Source organism: Trichechus manatus, unplaced genomic scaffold, assembly GCF_000243295.1.
Source record: "Trichechus manatus latirostris isolate Lorelei unplaced genomic scaffold, TriManLat1.0 scaffold00025, whole genome shotgun sequence".
Taxonomy (NCBI): domain Eukaryota; kingdom Metazoa; phylum Chordata; class Mammalia; order Sirenia; family Trichechidae; genus Trichechus; species Trichechus manatus.
In genome coordinates this window covers 19,445,771-19,463,536 of record NW_004443961.1, presented here as the reverse complement: position 1 = coordinate 19,463,536, position 17,766 = coordinate 19,445,771, and the positions used below count along the sequence as shown (strand labels likewise).

Below are 17,766 nucleotides of genomic sequence, written 5' to 3'. Positions count from 1 at the left end.
CTTAGGGTGTGGAGATGAGGATACCATAATTTTTTCAGTCCTTAGGGGTCGTCTTCTAGCTCTGCTATGGTGAGTATATTTTCTGTAAATCAAATACACTTCTCTGGTTTATATAATTATCCTTGATTTGTATCTTGGTGGGTAAATCTGATTTTTTTTTTTTAAATAAAAAACAGACTTCATTTAAAATGAGCTACAGCTTTGTTTTGTGGGACTTGATGAAATGTAGGAATGTGTCAGCAGAATGGTGTTTTGAGGACTTAATATTCAGTTGAATTCCATACGGGCCAGTTTAAGTTAAAGGTCTGTCCACCATGACATGATTGTACATGTTTCATAAATATTTTTATTGAGTGGTAACTGTTCTGTCAGGGTGCTTTCTCGCAAAACATTTTGGAGAGTATGCAGGAACGGATGCTTCCTCTGGATAGAGTAGTAGGATGCTGATTTTTCTCATGATGTATATGCTTATGCTTTCTTAAATATTATATTCTTTCAAAAATACTTTTTTGCATTTAGAAAAAGAGAAGGGATTAACCTAGAATCAGTGGTACTCAACCTGGAATTTTAATTAATATCATCAGCTGAAATTTTAAAATATAAATATGCCTGGACTCCCACTCCAAACCTGTTGAGCCAAAACCTCTTCATACATAGAGGCGCCCAGCTGATTCTGGCACATGGTAAAGGTCATGAATCTCTGGGACCTTGGTCGGTGGTTCTCAAAAGTCTGGTTGGTCCCTGGATCAGCAGCATCAACATTAGCATCACCTGGGAACTTGTAGGAACTCCAGGTTCTCAGCCCCACCCTAGACCTACTGAATTAGAAACTCTAGGGTGGGGTCCAGAAGTCCATGTTTTGACAAGCCCTCCAGGTGATTGTGATGCCCACTGAAGTGTGAGGATTACTGCCTAAAGGTCATCTCTAAGGTCCCATAGCTCTAAAATCCCACAGATGCTTGTCCTGACTGCCAAAAGCTTCCAGGACATCACTACCCATCATTCAACGTTTCAGCCATCTCTATTTGGCTCTATTGGTTTAAACTTTCTATTTTAATATTCTCATTGAATTAACGCGTCTCCTATTTTAAGCCTCCTTAAATGCCTTCTGGAAGAGACAGGGTGTTAATCATAAATGTTGAATGGAACGTAAATATGTGCTTCTACTATTTGTCAGTTTCTGAAGGTTAGCAACTCTGGAATTATTAATCTTGTTTATTATTAAGAAGCTAAATGACGGCTGTCTCCAGAGTTGTTTTTGGTGTTGACATGATGCTTGAGACAGATGGGTCAAGTTTAGCTGGGGTAGTTGGAGAGCTGGCCACCATGCTCTCTTGTTATCCTTGTTAATATCAATCTCTGAAATAACTCTGGCAGAACAGCCCCTTTAAGTCCAGCTCTGGTCAAGCAGGGTGGGAAATTAACACTCTCTGCTCACTGAAAGTTCTTTTTTGGCTCTCAAATGGTTTCCAGAGCTATCAAGATAATACCGTTTGCAGGCACTTTTCATGACTGAAAAGAGCAACTTGGAGAGGAAAAGGAGTACTCTGCGGCCCCTGGGAGAAATGCTTTGCAGCTGGGCATTGACATAAATGCTAACCGAATGAATGCCCTTTCAGTTGTGTAACTCACCGTTGGGGCTCACAGTGGAAGAGCCACTCCACAGAAATAAAGAGTACCTCATGCAGGCATTGGCACTTGTAAACCAGCTCTTGTGAGTTGCAAACAGCAACATGTAGGACATTGTACTGCAAATCTCAAGTAAATCTTGCCGTGGTGAAGGTTGGTGGGCCGCCTGCTACTCATTAGAGATCCTGTCTGGCTCTTTTCCTGCAGCATGAGCAGTAGATTGCTGACACCTGTTTTCCCATCCAGCCTAGGGAGATGAAGTGTACATTAGGAATGTCTGAAAGTGTTTCCTTGTGTCTGGGTCTGTGGAGATCGGTGCTCCTTGGGGGGAAACGGGTCTAGTGCTAAGAGGGGAGATGAAAAAAATCGGCAGTGAGAAACTGCAATATAAACGGAACTGAGAGTCTCATCATCAATTAGGGGCTTCTGATTGTGCTCTTCGTTCATTTTCCACGTGGCACTGAAAAACTTGGTCATGCGTTGAGTGAAGTAGAAAGATGATGTGTCTTGTACATGGGATGACCTCAATTGTTTCTTTTTTTAAAAAATATTTTATTTTTGTTGTTGAAAATATGCACAGCAGAACATACACCAGTTCAACAATTTCTACATGTGCAATTCAGTAACATTGATTACATTCTTCAAGTTGTGCACCCATTCTTACCCTCCTTTTCTAAATTGTTCCTCCACCTTTAACAGAAACTCACTGCCCCCTAAACTTCCTATTTAATGTTTCGAGTTGCTGTTGTCAATTTGATCCCATATAGATAGCTCTTTAAAAGAGACACTATTTAGGGCACTATTGTTTCTTGAATAACATGAGTGCATAGCTGAGACTGTGAGCACAATAGAAATGGGATGGAAATAGTCAACTCTTTCAACCAAATTTATCAACATTTGTTATTTTTAAATATATTTGGCCTTAAATATGTAAAATTCAAGTGTGTTGGTGCTGTGATCAATTTCTTTGCAAGCTTTGTCCATGTGTCTGCTCTTCCCATGTTTACCTGAAATAAAGTATCTCATAAAATCTGTGGCAGACAGTGGAACAAAGAGTCTAGTGTGTTGTCAGGCACAGATATTGAGTACCTGCTGTATGCAATGCATTATGCTGAGTACCAGGAGATAACAAGAAGTACAAGACAGCCCTCCACACACACTTTTACAAGTGCTAGCAGTCTATAGTCTTATCTGGGGAGAAAAGATAAACACTTCAGGGCAGGGTAATGCCGCAGAATCTTCTGATAAGCAAACAGGCGACACATAGAGTACATTTTCAGTGGGTTTGGAGAAGTGAAAGAGAATTGTGAGTTGAATGGGTCAAGGAGGATGTGGAACTATTTTAGGTACTAAAGGATGGGGTGAATTCATTGAAATGTGGGAAATGTGGACGAGTGTGATGCTCTTTCCCTGCCATTAATAGGCTGTGGAATTAAAGGGTATTTGTTGTTGTTTTTCATAGTTACATTTTCCCCTACTCATTTGTGGAGCTTGGCCAGCTCTCTTGTGAACATTGGCTTCCATTTGTGAACTGTGGGTGAAAACGGTTAGGGTTGGGTCATGGCCTTGGACCAGAGTAAAATTAACTGGCTTATAATGTGATTGAACTAGTGACCTTGGCCTCATAACCACTATGTTTTAACCAGTTGAGTCAATCAGACATTGCAGAAAGGGTAATCAAGGTATCTTTCAGAAAGAGCAGTAAACATAGGACTGAAATCAAAGCCAGTTTCTTCCTGCATGTAATATGAAGGCATTTATCTCTTGATCCTTGAGTTTGTCATTTATCTCTTAATCCTTGAATCTATATACTTGTTTCTGCACCTAGTGAAAACAAGGTGGCAAAAAAAAAGGATAACATGACTTCCTAGTATTTTTGACATAATGAAATGTGTGTCATTTTCTTGCACAGACTCAGTGTTTTTGCAGAGGGTGCCATAAGCAACAGTATTGTTTTCAATTTTAGGTGTATAGTGTCCTATAAATTTATTAATGGCATCTTTCTCTTCTTTAAAGTCCGAACAGCCCAGTCCTGCCAGTTCCAGTTCCAGCTCCAGCTCTAGCTTCACACCGTCCCAGACCAGGCAACAAGGTATCAACATCTCCCAGGCAAACTATGAGGCACTATTCTCAGAAAGCATCTTAATGAGTTGATTTATGACCTATCTTCTATGGGTTTTATTATCTGAGCGATAACTTGGCCTTTATGCAGTTGTATTTATTTCCCCTAGGAATGCACTTGAGAATTGTTCTGATGTATGAGGCCAGGCTCTAGAAATTCCCCCTTTTCCAGTCCCTGCCATCAGATTCCCATTTTACAAAAGGATTATAGGCACAGCCCATTCCAGGGAGTTCCCAAGGGAAATGCAATAGCAAAAGCTGGTCTTGTGAGACTTTGACATAGGGAAACAGATTTTCACTTTCCCATGTGGACACATTCATTTCATTTCCTCTATTTTTCTACAGTTTAATAGGCCTTCTTCTTTAAAAAGTGTTAATTTACTGTTTTTTAAATATAATTTTCCTCTACTCATAAACAAATGTTACATGAACTTGGAATGAAGAAATTTAAACTAGAACATTGAGTAGTTATAGTTTCCACTTTTTTTGTGTGGAAAATCTTCAAGTGTCGGCTTTTCTTTCTCTCTTTTTTTTTTTTTAACATGAAAGGCGACTTCATATCAAAGAATAGCTAGTTTTTAAGCATCATATTGAACGTCACATTTTTCATTGACCACACTGAATTCCTGATGGACTTACTCGTTTTGAAAGGGTTGTTGTGTGTGTTTTTGGCTAAAAGTTAAGCTTCCAGGAAAAAACGGTGTGAAGAAGACAGTGATCACTGTGACTATTCAGAGTTCTTGTTCCTCTGACTTCCAAAGACATAAGCCCACTACAGAAGCAGAGAAATTTGAGTTTTGCAGAATGTGAGTTTTGGGGGAGTCAATAGTTATTTTAGAACTGAGTTCGTGATAACTCAGATATTCCTATTTTAGATTAGACCATGGAAATTGCCTCATCTAGAATCAAGTGCTCTCTTGCTTTTTTGATTGCCTTTACAATCTCTTCTTTTAACATTCAAAATGTCTATCTTGGTTTCCCCACATTTATAGCAGTTAAGTGAAGTAAGGCATACTACTGAGATTTTTCTGTCCTTTTAATTCTATTCCCCACCCCCACCCCCCACCTCACCCACACAACCCTACAATAAAATTAGTTATGGCTTGATTTTCTTCTTCCACCAATATTGGATACTCTCTTGAATTTTCTGGACACCTGATTTATTACATGGTCTTATCTATATAAATACATGCTGGTATTTTGCCAGGAATTTCTTAAAAAAGTAAAATGGAAATTGGCTGTATAAAATTGTTTCAATGAGACCTTGTGTCCAAGATCAATATGAAGATCAGAGATGGGACATTACACCATGGAATTGAAATACCTTATAATCTGAACTTGACTGAAATGCGTGCTTGACCTGAAATCGACCTTGAAATAAAAGGAACCGCTAAACCTTAATAGATCAAAAACTACCACACAAAGGTTGCTTTGCCAAGAGCAAGTTACAACCACAGTGATTTATAGTCTCAACTTTTCAATACATGGATTAACCTAACAAAACATTCAATTTACTAATAGGTTTTTCTGTTTTTTTATGTGTGTTATTTTGGTTAGGGAAGAAAAATATATAGAAAAGAAATTCCTAGAAAATAGAGATTCTTTAATAAACATTTTGGAGCATCTGTTATAAAAGCAACGTTTTGGTGGAAGTTGCGTTCTAGAAACTTTACCATTTGTTTTATAAAATGCATGAATATGTACGATCATGATTATTTTTAACAAATATTCAGTGGAGTGGTTGCTGGTAAGCATTTCCCTGTGTCTGATGTATTGTGCTTGCCTGTGGTCACTGTCTTTTCTCAGGTCCTTTAAGGTCTATAATGAAAGATCTGCATTCTGATGACAATGAGGAGGAGTCAGATGAGGCAGAGGATAATGACAATGACTCTGAAATGGAGAGACCTGTAAATAGAGGGGGCAGTCGAAGTCGCAGGTGAGTGTTTTAGAAGGAAAGAAGGTTCCCTGCGATGGAGTCGTACTTTTTATCTAGATCTACGCTACTATAATCACAGCAAAGGTGTAAAACACCAAAAGCAATGGCACTTATCTGGCCGCATTCATTTGAAGCCTGGACGCCTTGTCATGCTTACACTCATCTCTGCAGGGAACTATTTATTTCTTTTCTCAGAAAGGACAGGTTTTATAGGAGAAAGTCATATTAGAAGCCCTTATTCTTGTAAGTATATGCCAGGTGGCAGGACTGCTGAAATTAAGGTCTGTTTTCATTTGAAGAGTTTGTGTAGGTCCATTGCTGGAGGTAGTCTGAGAATTTGAAGAAATGTTTGCTGTTTGTAGTTTGAAATACATAATTGGCTTCAGTGAGTTATGTGTGATCTAATTAAAACTAGGGTCACCTGTGTGTGTCTTCCAGAAAAGAAATTCCTTTTAAGTATGCTGACAATTAGATTCCTTAAGTAGCTTTAATGCTGTGAGGCATAATTCCACATTATAAAATGGTAATTCATGTCACTTATAATTAATAATCAACTTGAAATTGCCTTGAGGATTTTATTTCTTTATCATAAGGAAAACAAATAGGCATGCTTATTTTATTACGTTTTGAGTGGAAAAAATGATTCTACTTGAACTCAAAACCAATTACGTCTATAGTATATTGCATTAAATCTTTTCCCATTATCCATTACTGTGTAGAGGGCCCTAAAGTTCTTAAAAAGAATGCTATCTTTACCCAAACTGGATAGACTATGTTTTGTAATTGGTAATTCCTTAAGTGTCCTTTGAGAAGAGCCTCTTCAGGGTTTGCCTGTCAGATCTCTCAATGACCGTTCCTTATGGCCACACTCAACACTTCTTTCTCCCAAAATCACCCCTCTGTATTCCTTTTAAATAGGAGACAGTAAGGAAACGTATAGCCTTGGCCTTATAACATCTCCTCTAGAAGTCTTTAATCTGACAGGAAGGAAACTGGTAGGGCAAAAAGTCCTAAAAGTAGACTAAACCTTGGAGTTTGGGAGCATATTTATACCAGCTAAATCCTCTCCACCGGCTGCTCTCAGATTTAGCTGATGAAAAAATGTATGACCTATTTAGACAACTTCCCAAGTTGCAATGATTTCGAAGATCTGGGTGTTTTGTGATTACCTGTGGCCCACCCACTTCCTGCCCCATTCGTGGAGTCAAGTGTGGGTCAGATGAGACACGTTGTGAGCTGTCTGATGGGATTCAGTATTGTTGGAGATGTTCTTCTGCTCACCTGACATGTGCTGTTAGTACAGCAGTGCCAGTGTAACATTTGATCTTTGATGCACTTGTGAAGTCTCAACTGTTTAATCAGTTTAAATACTCAGCCTTCCACTTCAGTCAAGAAGCATTTTAAAGCAGCGCTTCAGCTGAACACTTCATTAATGTAATTTAGTTAAGAAAAACAAGTTCCATCAGTTTTTGCTAAAAGGGTGTCCCAGTGTATCCTTTGCATTTTGTGTCTTGTATCTTGTCTATCTGAATATATTATAGAGCTAGAATGTGATTGCCTATTCAGAGTGAAAGAAAAACTATCCTGATTTCTAAAGCATTTTCTGTTTCTGAGAAGAATATTTTATTAGATTACTGTATAACCAGAGAGAGGGGGACAAACAGTGAAGACACTGCAGAAGGAGGGCAGACATGCAGCAGAGCAGAATAAAGAAATATTTCTTACTCTGGCTAAAAGGAAGCTCTGTTTTGATCTGAAAAGAAAAATAGGGGAGGAGGTGGTATATTTATTGTCTTTAGTTATTGAAAGATATCATTGTATTTTTTTACAGCAGTTTTCGCAAACACTGTTTCTTCGGGTTCCTGTAGCATATTCCCAATGAATGCTGTGTGAACTGTATACATGTTGTGAACTAGAGACAGCCTTGAATCACTGCACAGTAGAAATGATTGGTAATGGTTCTAACATGCTGGGGTTCACACATTCGATTCCTCAGATATCACCCTGAACTGTCAGCAGTGTAGGGCTGGTGTCCACATTCTTCTTAGCTGCTGCTTCTACTTCCGCAGCCTGTGTATTAGTCATATTTGTAATTTTTTCATCTGTAGCAAAGTGGCAAGGGAAAGGAGAACGAAAGGTAGTAACCTGCAAACTGTCTCATTTTGTTGACCTGCAAGCTTGGGTGGCATGTTTGATGATAGTAGGTGGATGGAGCCAGAACAGGGAAATAAATGAACAAATGATACCAGTAAAGTTTAGTGGCTGAGCACTAGCTTTGGGTTCGGATTGCTTGGCTTTGTATACTAGATCCACCACTTCTACCCCTGTGACCCCAGGCAAAGACTTGGTCTCTCTAAGCCTTGGTTTCTTCATCTGCAAAATAGGGAATTATTATACAAGAAATAGTAGGTGAAGCACGTAACACAGTTCCAGACACAAAACAAACTCCGATACATGTTAGCTGTTGTTTAAAATGAGCTTCTCGATGGTTAGGGTTTCGGTTCCTTGCTCCCTGTGCCCATTACCATGGATGTTTCAACAATCATCTGTTTTTATTGATGCATATGACTTCTCTCTGTCTGTCTTTTCAGAGTTAGCTTAAGTGATGGCAGTGATAGTGAAAGCAGTTCTGCTTCTTCACCTCTACATCATGAACCTCCACCGCCCTTATTAAAAACCAACAACAACCAGGTAAATTGCTGTGTTTGCACTTTCCAAGACTTGGAAAAACTAGATGTAATCGTATTTACAAAGCACATGAAACTTTTTACCTCTTCATTATAAACAAAGTCCCTCTCAATGCCTAATAAATGGGGATCTGTAACTTTGGAATAAACACACAGTTAGGGTAAAAGAATATCTGTTGTTATAAGAAGATGACTATGTTCCATTGGATGAGTTAATTAAGTAGATGCAGGAAGGGATGGTGACAAAAAAGTGTTGCCCGTTTACTCCTGATTTCCATATATTTTTCCCCTCAGCAGTAAGTAGATAACATAATAAATTAGAAAGAATATGGCCTTTGGGACTAGTAAAAAGTCTGGTTCTTTGCTTTACTACTCATTATTTACTGGTGGGAAATTAACTTTTAACTTCTGATCCTCAGTTTCCTCATCTGTAAATGGGAATATTAACATCTACCTTGCAGGTTCCAGGAAAGATGAAAAATACTATATATAAAGGTCATGAGATAGTGCCAGTACCTTGTTGGTGCTCAGTTGATGGTGGATATTTATTATGATAAGTGTGCTTACACACTGCTTTAGTGTGCTCATTCAGAAAGAGAGGACCATCACTTGGAATTGTAAGGGATAGTTTATAAAGTGCAGAGAAGATGATGATGATTATCATGGCGCTATAGGCTATAAATCAAGTGAAAGGAAAGCTTATTAATTTGACAGTCGACTCAGAATATAGTTATTTGAACAAGTTCTAGGCAGTACTTTGAAAGCTGTAATGAAGAGCTTTTGTTAAACCAATGAATAAGATGTGTATTTAAAATACTAAAATAGATTATTTTCAAGTATTGTGAATATTGTAGAAGCCTTATTATGCATTGAATTGATAATCTCATTACTGTTAAGTTGTTCTTATCTCTTTATTTAGACAGATTCCCTGTGACCTCTATAATAACTATTTAATTCAGGTTACTTTATATTAACTTGAAAATAAAAGAACTATATTTTTTCTGAAATTATTCTGTTTCACGGGTGTCCTACAATTTTAAGTGGTCTTAACTTTGAATTTGGGATCTTTGTTTTACTTGGAGAATGTTGCTTTATAAATGAAGGCATTTTCTTGTTGAATTTTGTGTAAAGCAAAAGCAAAGATCTCTTGCAATTTAAAACTCATTTATAAAGTTCATCTACAACTTAAATCCTTCACTGTTAAGCAGGAGTACTGTCTGTGCTCTTTACCTCACCCGTTCATCTGCAGTTTATTTGTATTCTGCCTATGAATGACAGCCCAGGCTCATCATCTGTTGCAGGTTGGGTGTTCATAAAGTTAGTTGATTCCTAATTCATTACCCCGGCCCCCTGTAGCACATGCCTCTTACCATCTCTAGTGCCAGCCATGCCCATTACTCAGCTACCTTTCACCACTGGCATGATTGCCTACCACAAGTCAAGCATTTCAGGAGAAACTAAAAAGAGGAAGGACATAAGAATCATAGCCAATCAGTTGAGAAGAACATTGGACTGGCTAACTAGGTAATTGGAGTTCTTTTATTAATTTGTACTTAAATATGAGCTGGCAAAAGAATAGAATTTGGACCCTGAATATTTTTTTATATGCAATTTGAGCCTATTTAGGCCCAGTTTCTGCTTTCAGTTGGTGGTATATTAGAATTAAGATGATCAGTGGGTAATACGTTTTGCCTGTTGCCGTCGAGTCACTTCCAACTCATGGCAACCCTGCATGTGTCAGAGTAGAACTTTGCTCCATAAGGTTTTCAGTGGCTGATTTTTCAGAAGTAGATCACCACACCTTTCTTCTGAGGTGCCTCTTGGTGGACTCGAACCTCCAACCTTTCAGTTAGCTGCCAAGCTCATTAACTGTTTTCACTACCCAGGGACTTGGATATGATTTAGTGCCCCTCATTCATCTCCTTCAGTGTTAAGACTGTGTTTGCTGAGTAAATGCCGCTCCAACAATCCTCCATCTTGCCGTTCTAATGTAGTAGCTGCCCCTGAACCCTCTCTGGATAGGCAGTCTCAAGCTGGCCCTGGCTTTAGGGAAAGATTTGGATTGTTTGTCAGACATGTTTTACCTGTCTAGCCAAAAACAAAAACAAATGATATCATCTATCTGGAGAGGGTAAAAATTATCCGATTAAATAGCATGCCACTGGTTCCTTGGCATGTGTTTATTTGACAGATGTAGCTTCACACATGTGAATCATCAGTCCTTCAGAAATACTCAGTTATATGTCACTTTCTCCATGCACCTGTAAGAATAATAAGAAAGCCCATATGCTTTCACTTTTAGCTAGTCTAGGGTGGGAAATACATGTACCACAGCAGTATACATGGCATCCTTGGAGCTGGGAGAGCAAGAACAGGTTTAAAATTTATTTAGGACTGCTTGCTTTACCCACTTAGATCACTTGTGTTGGGTCAGATGTGACTCTATCCCTTTAAGTCCGTGTTCTGGGACTTTTAAAAAATGACCATTGCTATTACTGTTATTCCTTAGTTCTCCATGTTCCATCATCAGATGGACGGAGACAGTAAAGATTTATAAAATCTCCAAAAGCTACTTAAATTTCACCCTGGAATATGTTTTTAGTCCTTTATTTAAACGTGTACGTAATAATCTGAAATTTCACATCAAATAAAATAGATGAAAACATACTGTGAAGGCTTAAAACTCCGAAATGGGAAGATCTTCAGTTTCCTTGTTCCATACCCCTTGGTTGTTCTCTGTCCGCACATTGAGAATGAGTTCCCAAGTTTCTGTAAAGTGCCAGACAAAGCTGAGTTGCTGCTGCCTTTCCTCACATCTTTCAGGGACTGGGGAAGAAGGAAAGTGCTAATTGAATCAAACATTTTCTAACTACTGAAAAAAAAGTGAACAGAGGAGCCGCATGTCAACAAAGCAAGTAATTAACCTGAGAATTGTTAGGAGCTACTTGTAATCATTAACATGAAAGATCTATCAGTAGAGAATCCATCTGTTGAGTAATTGAGTTGTCTTTTCTCACAAAGGGATGCAGAAAAATATAATCTTGAGACTTTGATTCTCAGATTCTCAGCCCAGAGGTTATCCTAAGCACGTTTCTTCTATTTTCAGAGACTATCATATTATTAAGGGAACCCTGGTGGCACTGTGGTTAAGTGCTTGGCCGCTAACCGAAAGGTTGGCAGTTCAAACCCACCAGCAGCTCTGCGGGAGAAAGATGTGGCAGTCTGCTTCCATAAAGATTGTAGCCTTGGAAACCCTGCGGGGCAGTTCTACTCTGTCCTCTAGGGTCACTAGGAGTCGAAATTGACTGGACAGCAATGAGTTTTTACCATATTATAAATGGTGCATTTAGGCAGTCTGGGTCTCTTGTCTCCCTTGGTATAGCTCAATGGGGAATACCAGTTTTAATCAGAGATGGTCCTTTCACGCCAAACCTCTTTTATGTGAATTTCAAATAAAATCAAAGTACCAGGTCCTTTAAAGCCAAAAGTATAGAGGGGGGAGAACCCTGACCGAAGGAAGTGATCCATTGAACCAGAGTTAAAATATTCAGAATATCATAAATCACCTCTCAGCCTGCAAGGCATGTTGAATGAAATTAAAGTATCCAGTTAAACTGGTTTGAAATAAGCCTGTGGAAGACAAGGTGCTGTATTTTTTATATTCTGGAGTCGTTTCCCTAAAGATAAGAAATGATCATAAGTAAAACAATTGTCTTCAGCGTGGCTCAGCTCTCTCAGAATGAGGTTTTGACAAAGCTGTTTATTTTGGAGCAGGGAGAGATCAAAGAAGGAAGATTAACTGAGCCCTCTTTGGGCAGCCACTCAGTAACTTGAGGCGGATCACTGACACCCGGAGCTTTTGTTGCTGCCACTGCAGCTTCAGAAAAAAGAAACTAGGATTTCAGTGTATTTGGCCTTCTGTGCTGTAGTACTTGCAGCATGTGTGGGGTGGATTTTAAGTCCCCCAAATGCTCCATTTTCTGCTCTGAAGAGAAGATGGTAGAAGTCTCTAAACCCAGTTAGCAAAGTTCCATTGCAAATACAGAACTCTCGGTCACTTTGACACCTAGAGTGCAGTGAGCTGGGGAATGGGACCGAGGGGGCGGTGGGACATGACGGGAACAAAATCAGTTCTCTAATGCACAAGGCAGGCAGGGAGGCAGGCACTGTTTTTTCCCTTGCCTGAAATCTCAGCAGATTGTCTCTGCACTGCCCAGCCTGGAATCTGAGTTGGGGAGGAGTGCCATCTACTGACCTACTTACTCCTAGGTCTCTGAGCACCGAGTTTTCCCTAGAAGTCTCATTTCCAACAACAATAGAGAGGAGGAAATTGTGGATGTAGGGTGGTGTTCTGGAGTAGTGGTTCAGAGCTGCAGCTGCTAGCCAAAAGGTCAGCAGTTTGAATCTACCAGGTGCTCCTTGGAAACACTGGGGGGCAGTTCTGCTCCGCCCTATAGGGTCACTATGAGTTGAAATCGACTTGACAGCAATGGGTTTGTTTTTTTTGTTTTTTCGGTTTAGGGGGGTTTTGGTTTGGCTTCCTTTACTGTGAAGCATGTTAAAAACAATTGCCTTGCCTCTGCTGTGAAGTAATTTCCCTGAATTGCCAAAAGTATTGTATTTTAAGTTAATCTCGTCAAAATAGCCATTTGGTTATCTTAAGGTTAGAAAATAAGAAGAAATAAGGGCAATTTTAAAAGCACAATTCTTACCTATACATTACACTAAATTCAGTGGAAAATATACCCTTTTAGAAGTATTTGGTCTTTTCCAGAATATCATGGTCCTGTTGTCAACAAGTAAAAAGTCTATTAGTAGTATAAAATTTTATGGCTGAAGAATCTGGATGCTATCTTGTCCACCTCTCTCATTTCATTTCATTTTTTGAGGCCCCAAAACCTAAGCTTAGGTTTCTGAGCCAGTCAGTGCTCTTTTTACTACAAATTAAAAGTGGATTCATTCTTAACATCTTCTTTAGGCTGTAGAATATGGTAGACCTGCAAAACAGAACTGATTGAGTTAGGACAGAGAATGGGTAAAGAGAAGAGCAGCAGGATATGAGGCTTCTTAAGTAAGTCTGATTGGTCATGTTGTTAGGTGCCATCAAGTCAGTTCTGACTCATAGCGACCCCAGGTATAACAGAACAAAACACTGCCTGGTCCCATGCCATCCTCACAATCGTTGCTATGTTTGAGCCCATTGTTGTAGCCACTGTGTCATCTATCTCACTGAGGGTTTTCCTCCTTTTGCTGACCCTCTACTTTACGAAGCATGATGTCCTTCCCCAGGGACTGGTCCTTCCTGATAACATGTCCAGAGTACATGAGACAAACTCTCACCATCCTCACTTCCAAGGAGGGCTCTGGCTGTACTTCTTCCAAGACTTGTTCATTCTTCTGGCAGTCCATGGTATATTCAATATTCTATGCCAACACCGTAATTCAAAGGCATCAATTCTTGTTTGATTTGGCATATTCCTCCTTTATATTAGCCTCAGATTCTAATAACTACTAACTGGGTAATGAGGTTATAGTGAAAAAGATAAATTACTTTTTATACACATTTGCAAACGCTCCTCATTAATAAGGAGAAAGTACCTTTTCAACCAAGGGCCATTTAAAAAGTGTTCTTCTCATAATCTTCAATTTTAAAGATTTTGCCTAATTAATCAACTGTATTTATTAAATAATAATTCATTTATGCTTTTTATCAATTAGAAACAACTCTCCATCAACAATCTGAACAGTATGAAAACTTACTGTTCATACCCAAAGTTGTAATCAGTACAGATGAAAGCAAAGGCACTTGGTGTTTTATCATCTATAAACAAATCATTTATTAAAATACAGAAGATAGTCCTGGCTCTCTCGTGTTTGAGTTTGAGTGGAGAGCAACCAGTGTAACTGATGGCCATCTTCATTTCCAAAGCTGCATTGATTTAGAGAATATGAATGACTTTTAGAATCTGAAAGTCAGGTTCTAAAAAGGGCATTTGAATGTTTATCATCCCTAGCCTACTGAGCACTGATAGTCAAGCTGACACAGCAGAATGAATAAGAAAAAATTCTTGCCAAAGGGGACCGTAATCTCCGTATAACTCAGCTGCCGTACATATGTGTGCGAATGTTGTCACAGAAGAGAATCAGCCTGGGAAGCTTAGATCAATTTCCTTATTATCCATATTTTTAAAGTTCTGTTGCTCTGACTCAGCATTTCAGATATAAATAATTTATTTTCCAAGAAAAGGTAAAATAAGAAGAAAGAAAATAATGTAGAAGAGAGTACTATTTAGAAAGTGATGTTATTGTACAGCATTTCGTTCAGTGAGCGCCTTTGTTTATGTGGCTGGTTAGCCAAGAAGTGCTTGAAGTCAAATTTAACAGTGTTCTCTTTGATCCCTAGATTCTTGAAGTGAAAAGTCCAATAAAGCAAAGCAAATCAGATAAGCAAATAAAGAATGGTGAATGTGACAAGGTGGGTTTCCGCTCCATGACTGTGAGTGCTGCAACACTGACACATCTTCTATTTCTTTGTGTTTCCCTTGATCATTCTTGGTGGTTCTCCTTTCATTCTCTTCATCAGAAGTGTCCAAATGACGAGCACTTCATCCTAGTGCTCCGTAGTTTGTTTTTCAAGTCTTGCTTAAATTATCAGTACTTAGCTTGGCCTTATGCTAGCCTTTGCCATGATGCCTGCATCATCAAGGGATTTCAGGCACTTCGAATCGGGAGGTAAGAGAATTGTGGTGGAGGTAGGGGGTCAGGTACTCTCAGGTGAACAGGACATCTGAACCTCGTGCACCATGCTTTTCCAAAGTGTGCATCATGCATCTGAAAGGTGACTACAGGGCCTGTGTGGGCTTAGATCACCTGGTGTGAGCAGGGCCCTAAATGCTTTACGGGGTCAGCATTCACAAACCTTTCCTTTGCCTTTAGGGCAAATGAAGTTAGGGGCACCCATGCAGTTATGCTAACAAGAACTCGGGAGGCTGAGCATATGCAAAGAGAGGTGCACCCAAGGGCGGATTACGCAGTAAGCAAGGGATGCATGGCCTTACTTGTGCTTACTTTTACTAATCTGCGGTGCACAATTTCACATGGGTTTCACCACATTTTTGTACTTGGTGAAACCCACGTGAAATTGTGTGCCAAATATTAGTAAGTAAACACAAGTAAGCCCGTGCATCCCTTGTTTACTGGGTAATCCGCCCCTGGGTACCCCTCTGCCCTTCCAGAGCAGCTCTCAACAAACCAGATGCTGATTTGGATAGTGAGCTCTGCGTTTCATAAGACAGTCTTCTGTCACTGCTGGCATTGTTGTCTGGCAAATGTCAGGTGTTAGCAGGAACACTTGTTTGTTTTAAAGAATTTATTCTGATGTAAATGGTAATGCCCATTATTTCTTCCATGTTCAAACTTAAACTTTTTTTCTCTTAGTCAACAAGCTTCTGAGACTGAAGAATACAAAAAAAGAAAAGCAGCCCGTGACAGCCTGTTTAAACTCACAATTTAGCGCTGAGTCCCCTGATCTCTGTAGAGGACTTGTTGGGAGAGGGCCAGTCTGCCCACTTGAATTTTGTTGAGAGCAAATAAATACAAAAATTGCCCACTTTTTGTTGTTGTTGTTTTTAAAGCCGACTCGATAAAGTTAATGGTCAGAACAAGAGAGACTTGGTCTGCAAAGGCCTTTGGGCATTTGGGCTAGGATAGTAGAATGGGGAACATCCAGCTGCTGCTTGTATTTACTTATTTTTTGAACTGCTTCTAAAAGTGTTTGTTCTTTTGGGGGATACTGTTCTTTTTCAGGCATACCTAGATGAACTGGTAGAGCTTCACAGAAGGTTAATGACGCTGAGGGAAAGACACATTCTGCAACAGGTGAGAAATGCTTTTTAGCAAGCCCTTTCCCAGAAGCCTCAAGGCCTAGTTGGCCCTGGGGTTGTGTGATAGCACTTTGAGGCCATGTCAGCTGCACACTGTCAGAACTGGGCTTATGCCACTTGCAGAAGAATTTGGGGAGGGTGCTCATTTCCGAGGCCACCTGAAAGTCTGCTTTGGGCCTGTGTGGTGATTGCTCTCCTGCCCTCAGTGCTGAGGGCAGATGAAAAATGGGCACGAGTGGAGGTGTGATGCTAGAACGTAGTGACCCCCTCAGCTGTGGATGCTGTCATGCGGGCTGAGAGAGGGAGGGGATAGTAGGAATGCAAAAATCTTTGGGGCCAGGTTTCTGATTTCATGGGGTAACAGTGATAAGACTTTTTAGTCAAGTGTTGTAAACATTTGTGATTCAATTTAGTAAGCTTTTGCCAATACTATTCTAATGAAAATAATTTTTTTCCTCATTTCCCTTATCTGGTACACCATATATTCTGTGGGAACACTTGTCGAGTGTGGAAACATGATGTTTTGCAAAGATAAGAAGGGTGGTTTTTAGTTTTCATACAGTTACAGTACATGCCTCTGTTGCATCCACAGTGGCTATTGATAGATAATTTTTACTTAACTCCCAAAGAGAAGGCAATGTGTTCTGAATTCCAGGGTGGGTTTGTAAATTATTTCACCATTTGAATTTTTTTTTAACTGCTCTTAAATGGCTTGTAATTAGTACTTAATTTACCTCAGCTGTGTGTGCGCGCGTGCGCGCGGTGTTTTGTTTTTTGTTTTAAACATTTAATGGCTGATGGTCACATTTGTATTCTGTGCAAATTTTTGCTTAAATCTATAAATACACACTCTCAAATATACCAAGTTTTCTGATTGTTCTGATAAGTTTTCTTTAATTGTTTTATTGTGGTAAAAATATATATAACAAAACATTTGCTAGTTCAACATTTTTTACATGTACAATTCAGTGACATTGAATATTTCATAATCAATGGTTATGCAGCCATCACCCTTATCCATTTCCAAATTACTCCACCACCATCAACAAAGATTTCCCATGTCTCCCTGGTAACCACTAATAAACTTTGATCACTATACATTGGCCTATTTCATCTAAGTGAATATTTGTCCTTTTGTGACTTATGTTTTCAAGGTCCATCCATGTAGTAGCATGTACCAGGACTTCATTTCTCTTTATGGTTGAGTAATATTCCATTGTATGTATGTACAACATTTTGTTTACCCATTCATCTGTCGATGGACATTTAGCTTTTAATCCTTCTAGAGTTTTCAGCATCTCTGCGGGAAAAAGACCTGGATTTGCTCCTATAAGGGTTAGAGCCTAGAAAAGCATATGGGGCAGTTCTGTTCTGTCACATGAGGTCACTGTGTGTTGGAATCAACTCAAACAACACCTAACAACAACAAAAGAAGTTTCAGATTTGAGCTGAAGACTACAGATTTGTGATTGTTAGTTGGGCATAAGTTGCACTTCTTGCATTTCCTTTT

The 17,766-nt window shown here is 39.3% G+C and overlaps 1 protein-coding gene across 1 annotated transcript in view; it reads left to right on the top strand.

The window, feature by feature from the left end:
- Positions 1 to 17,766, top strand: part of MLLT3 (MLLT3 super elongation complex subunit) — a 300,966-nt gene that overhangs the window by 269,305 nt on the left and 13,895 nt on the right. The window contains exons 6-10 of the mRNA XM_023728567.1: positions 3,646 to 3,721; positions 5,557 to 5,686; positions 8,278 to 8,377; positions 14,777 to 14,848; positions 16,180 to 16,251. Coding sequence (XP_023584335.1) covers positions 3,646 to 3,721; positions 5,557 to 5,686; positions 8,278 to 8,377; positions 14,777 to 14,848; positions 16,180 to 16,251 — 450 coding nt within the window. The remainder of the gene's footprint in view (positions 1 to 3,645; positions 3,722 to 5,556; positions 5,687 to 8,277; positions 8,378 to 14,776; positions 14,849 to 16,179; positions 16,252 to 17,766) is intronic.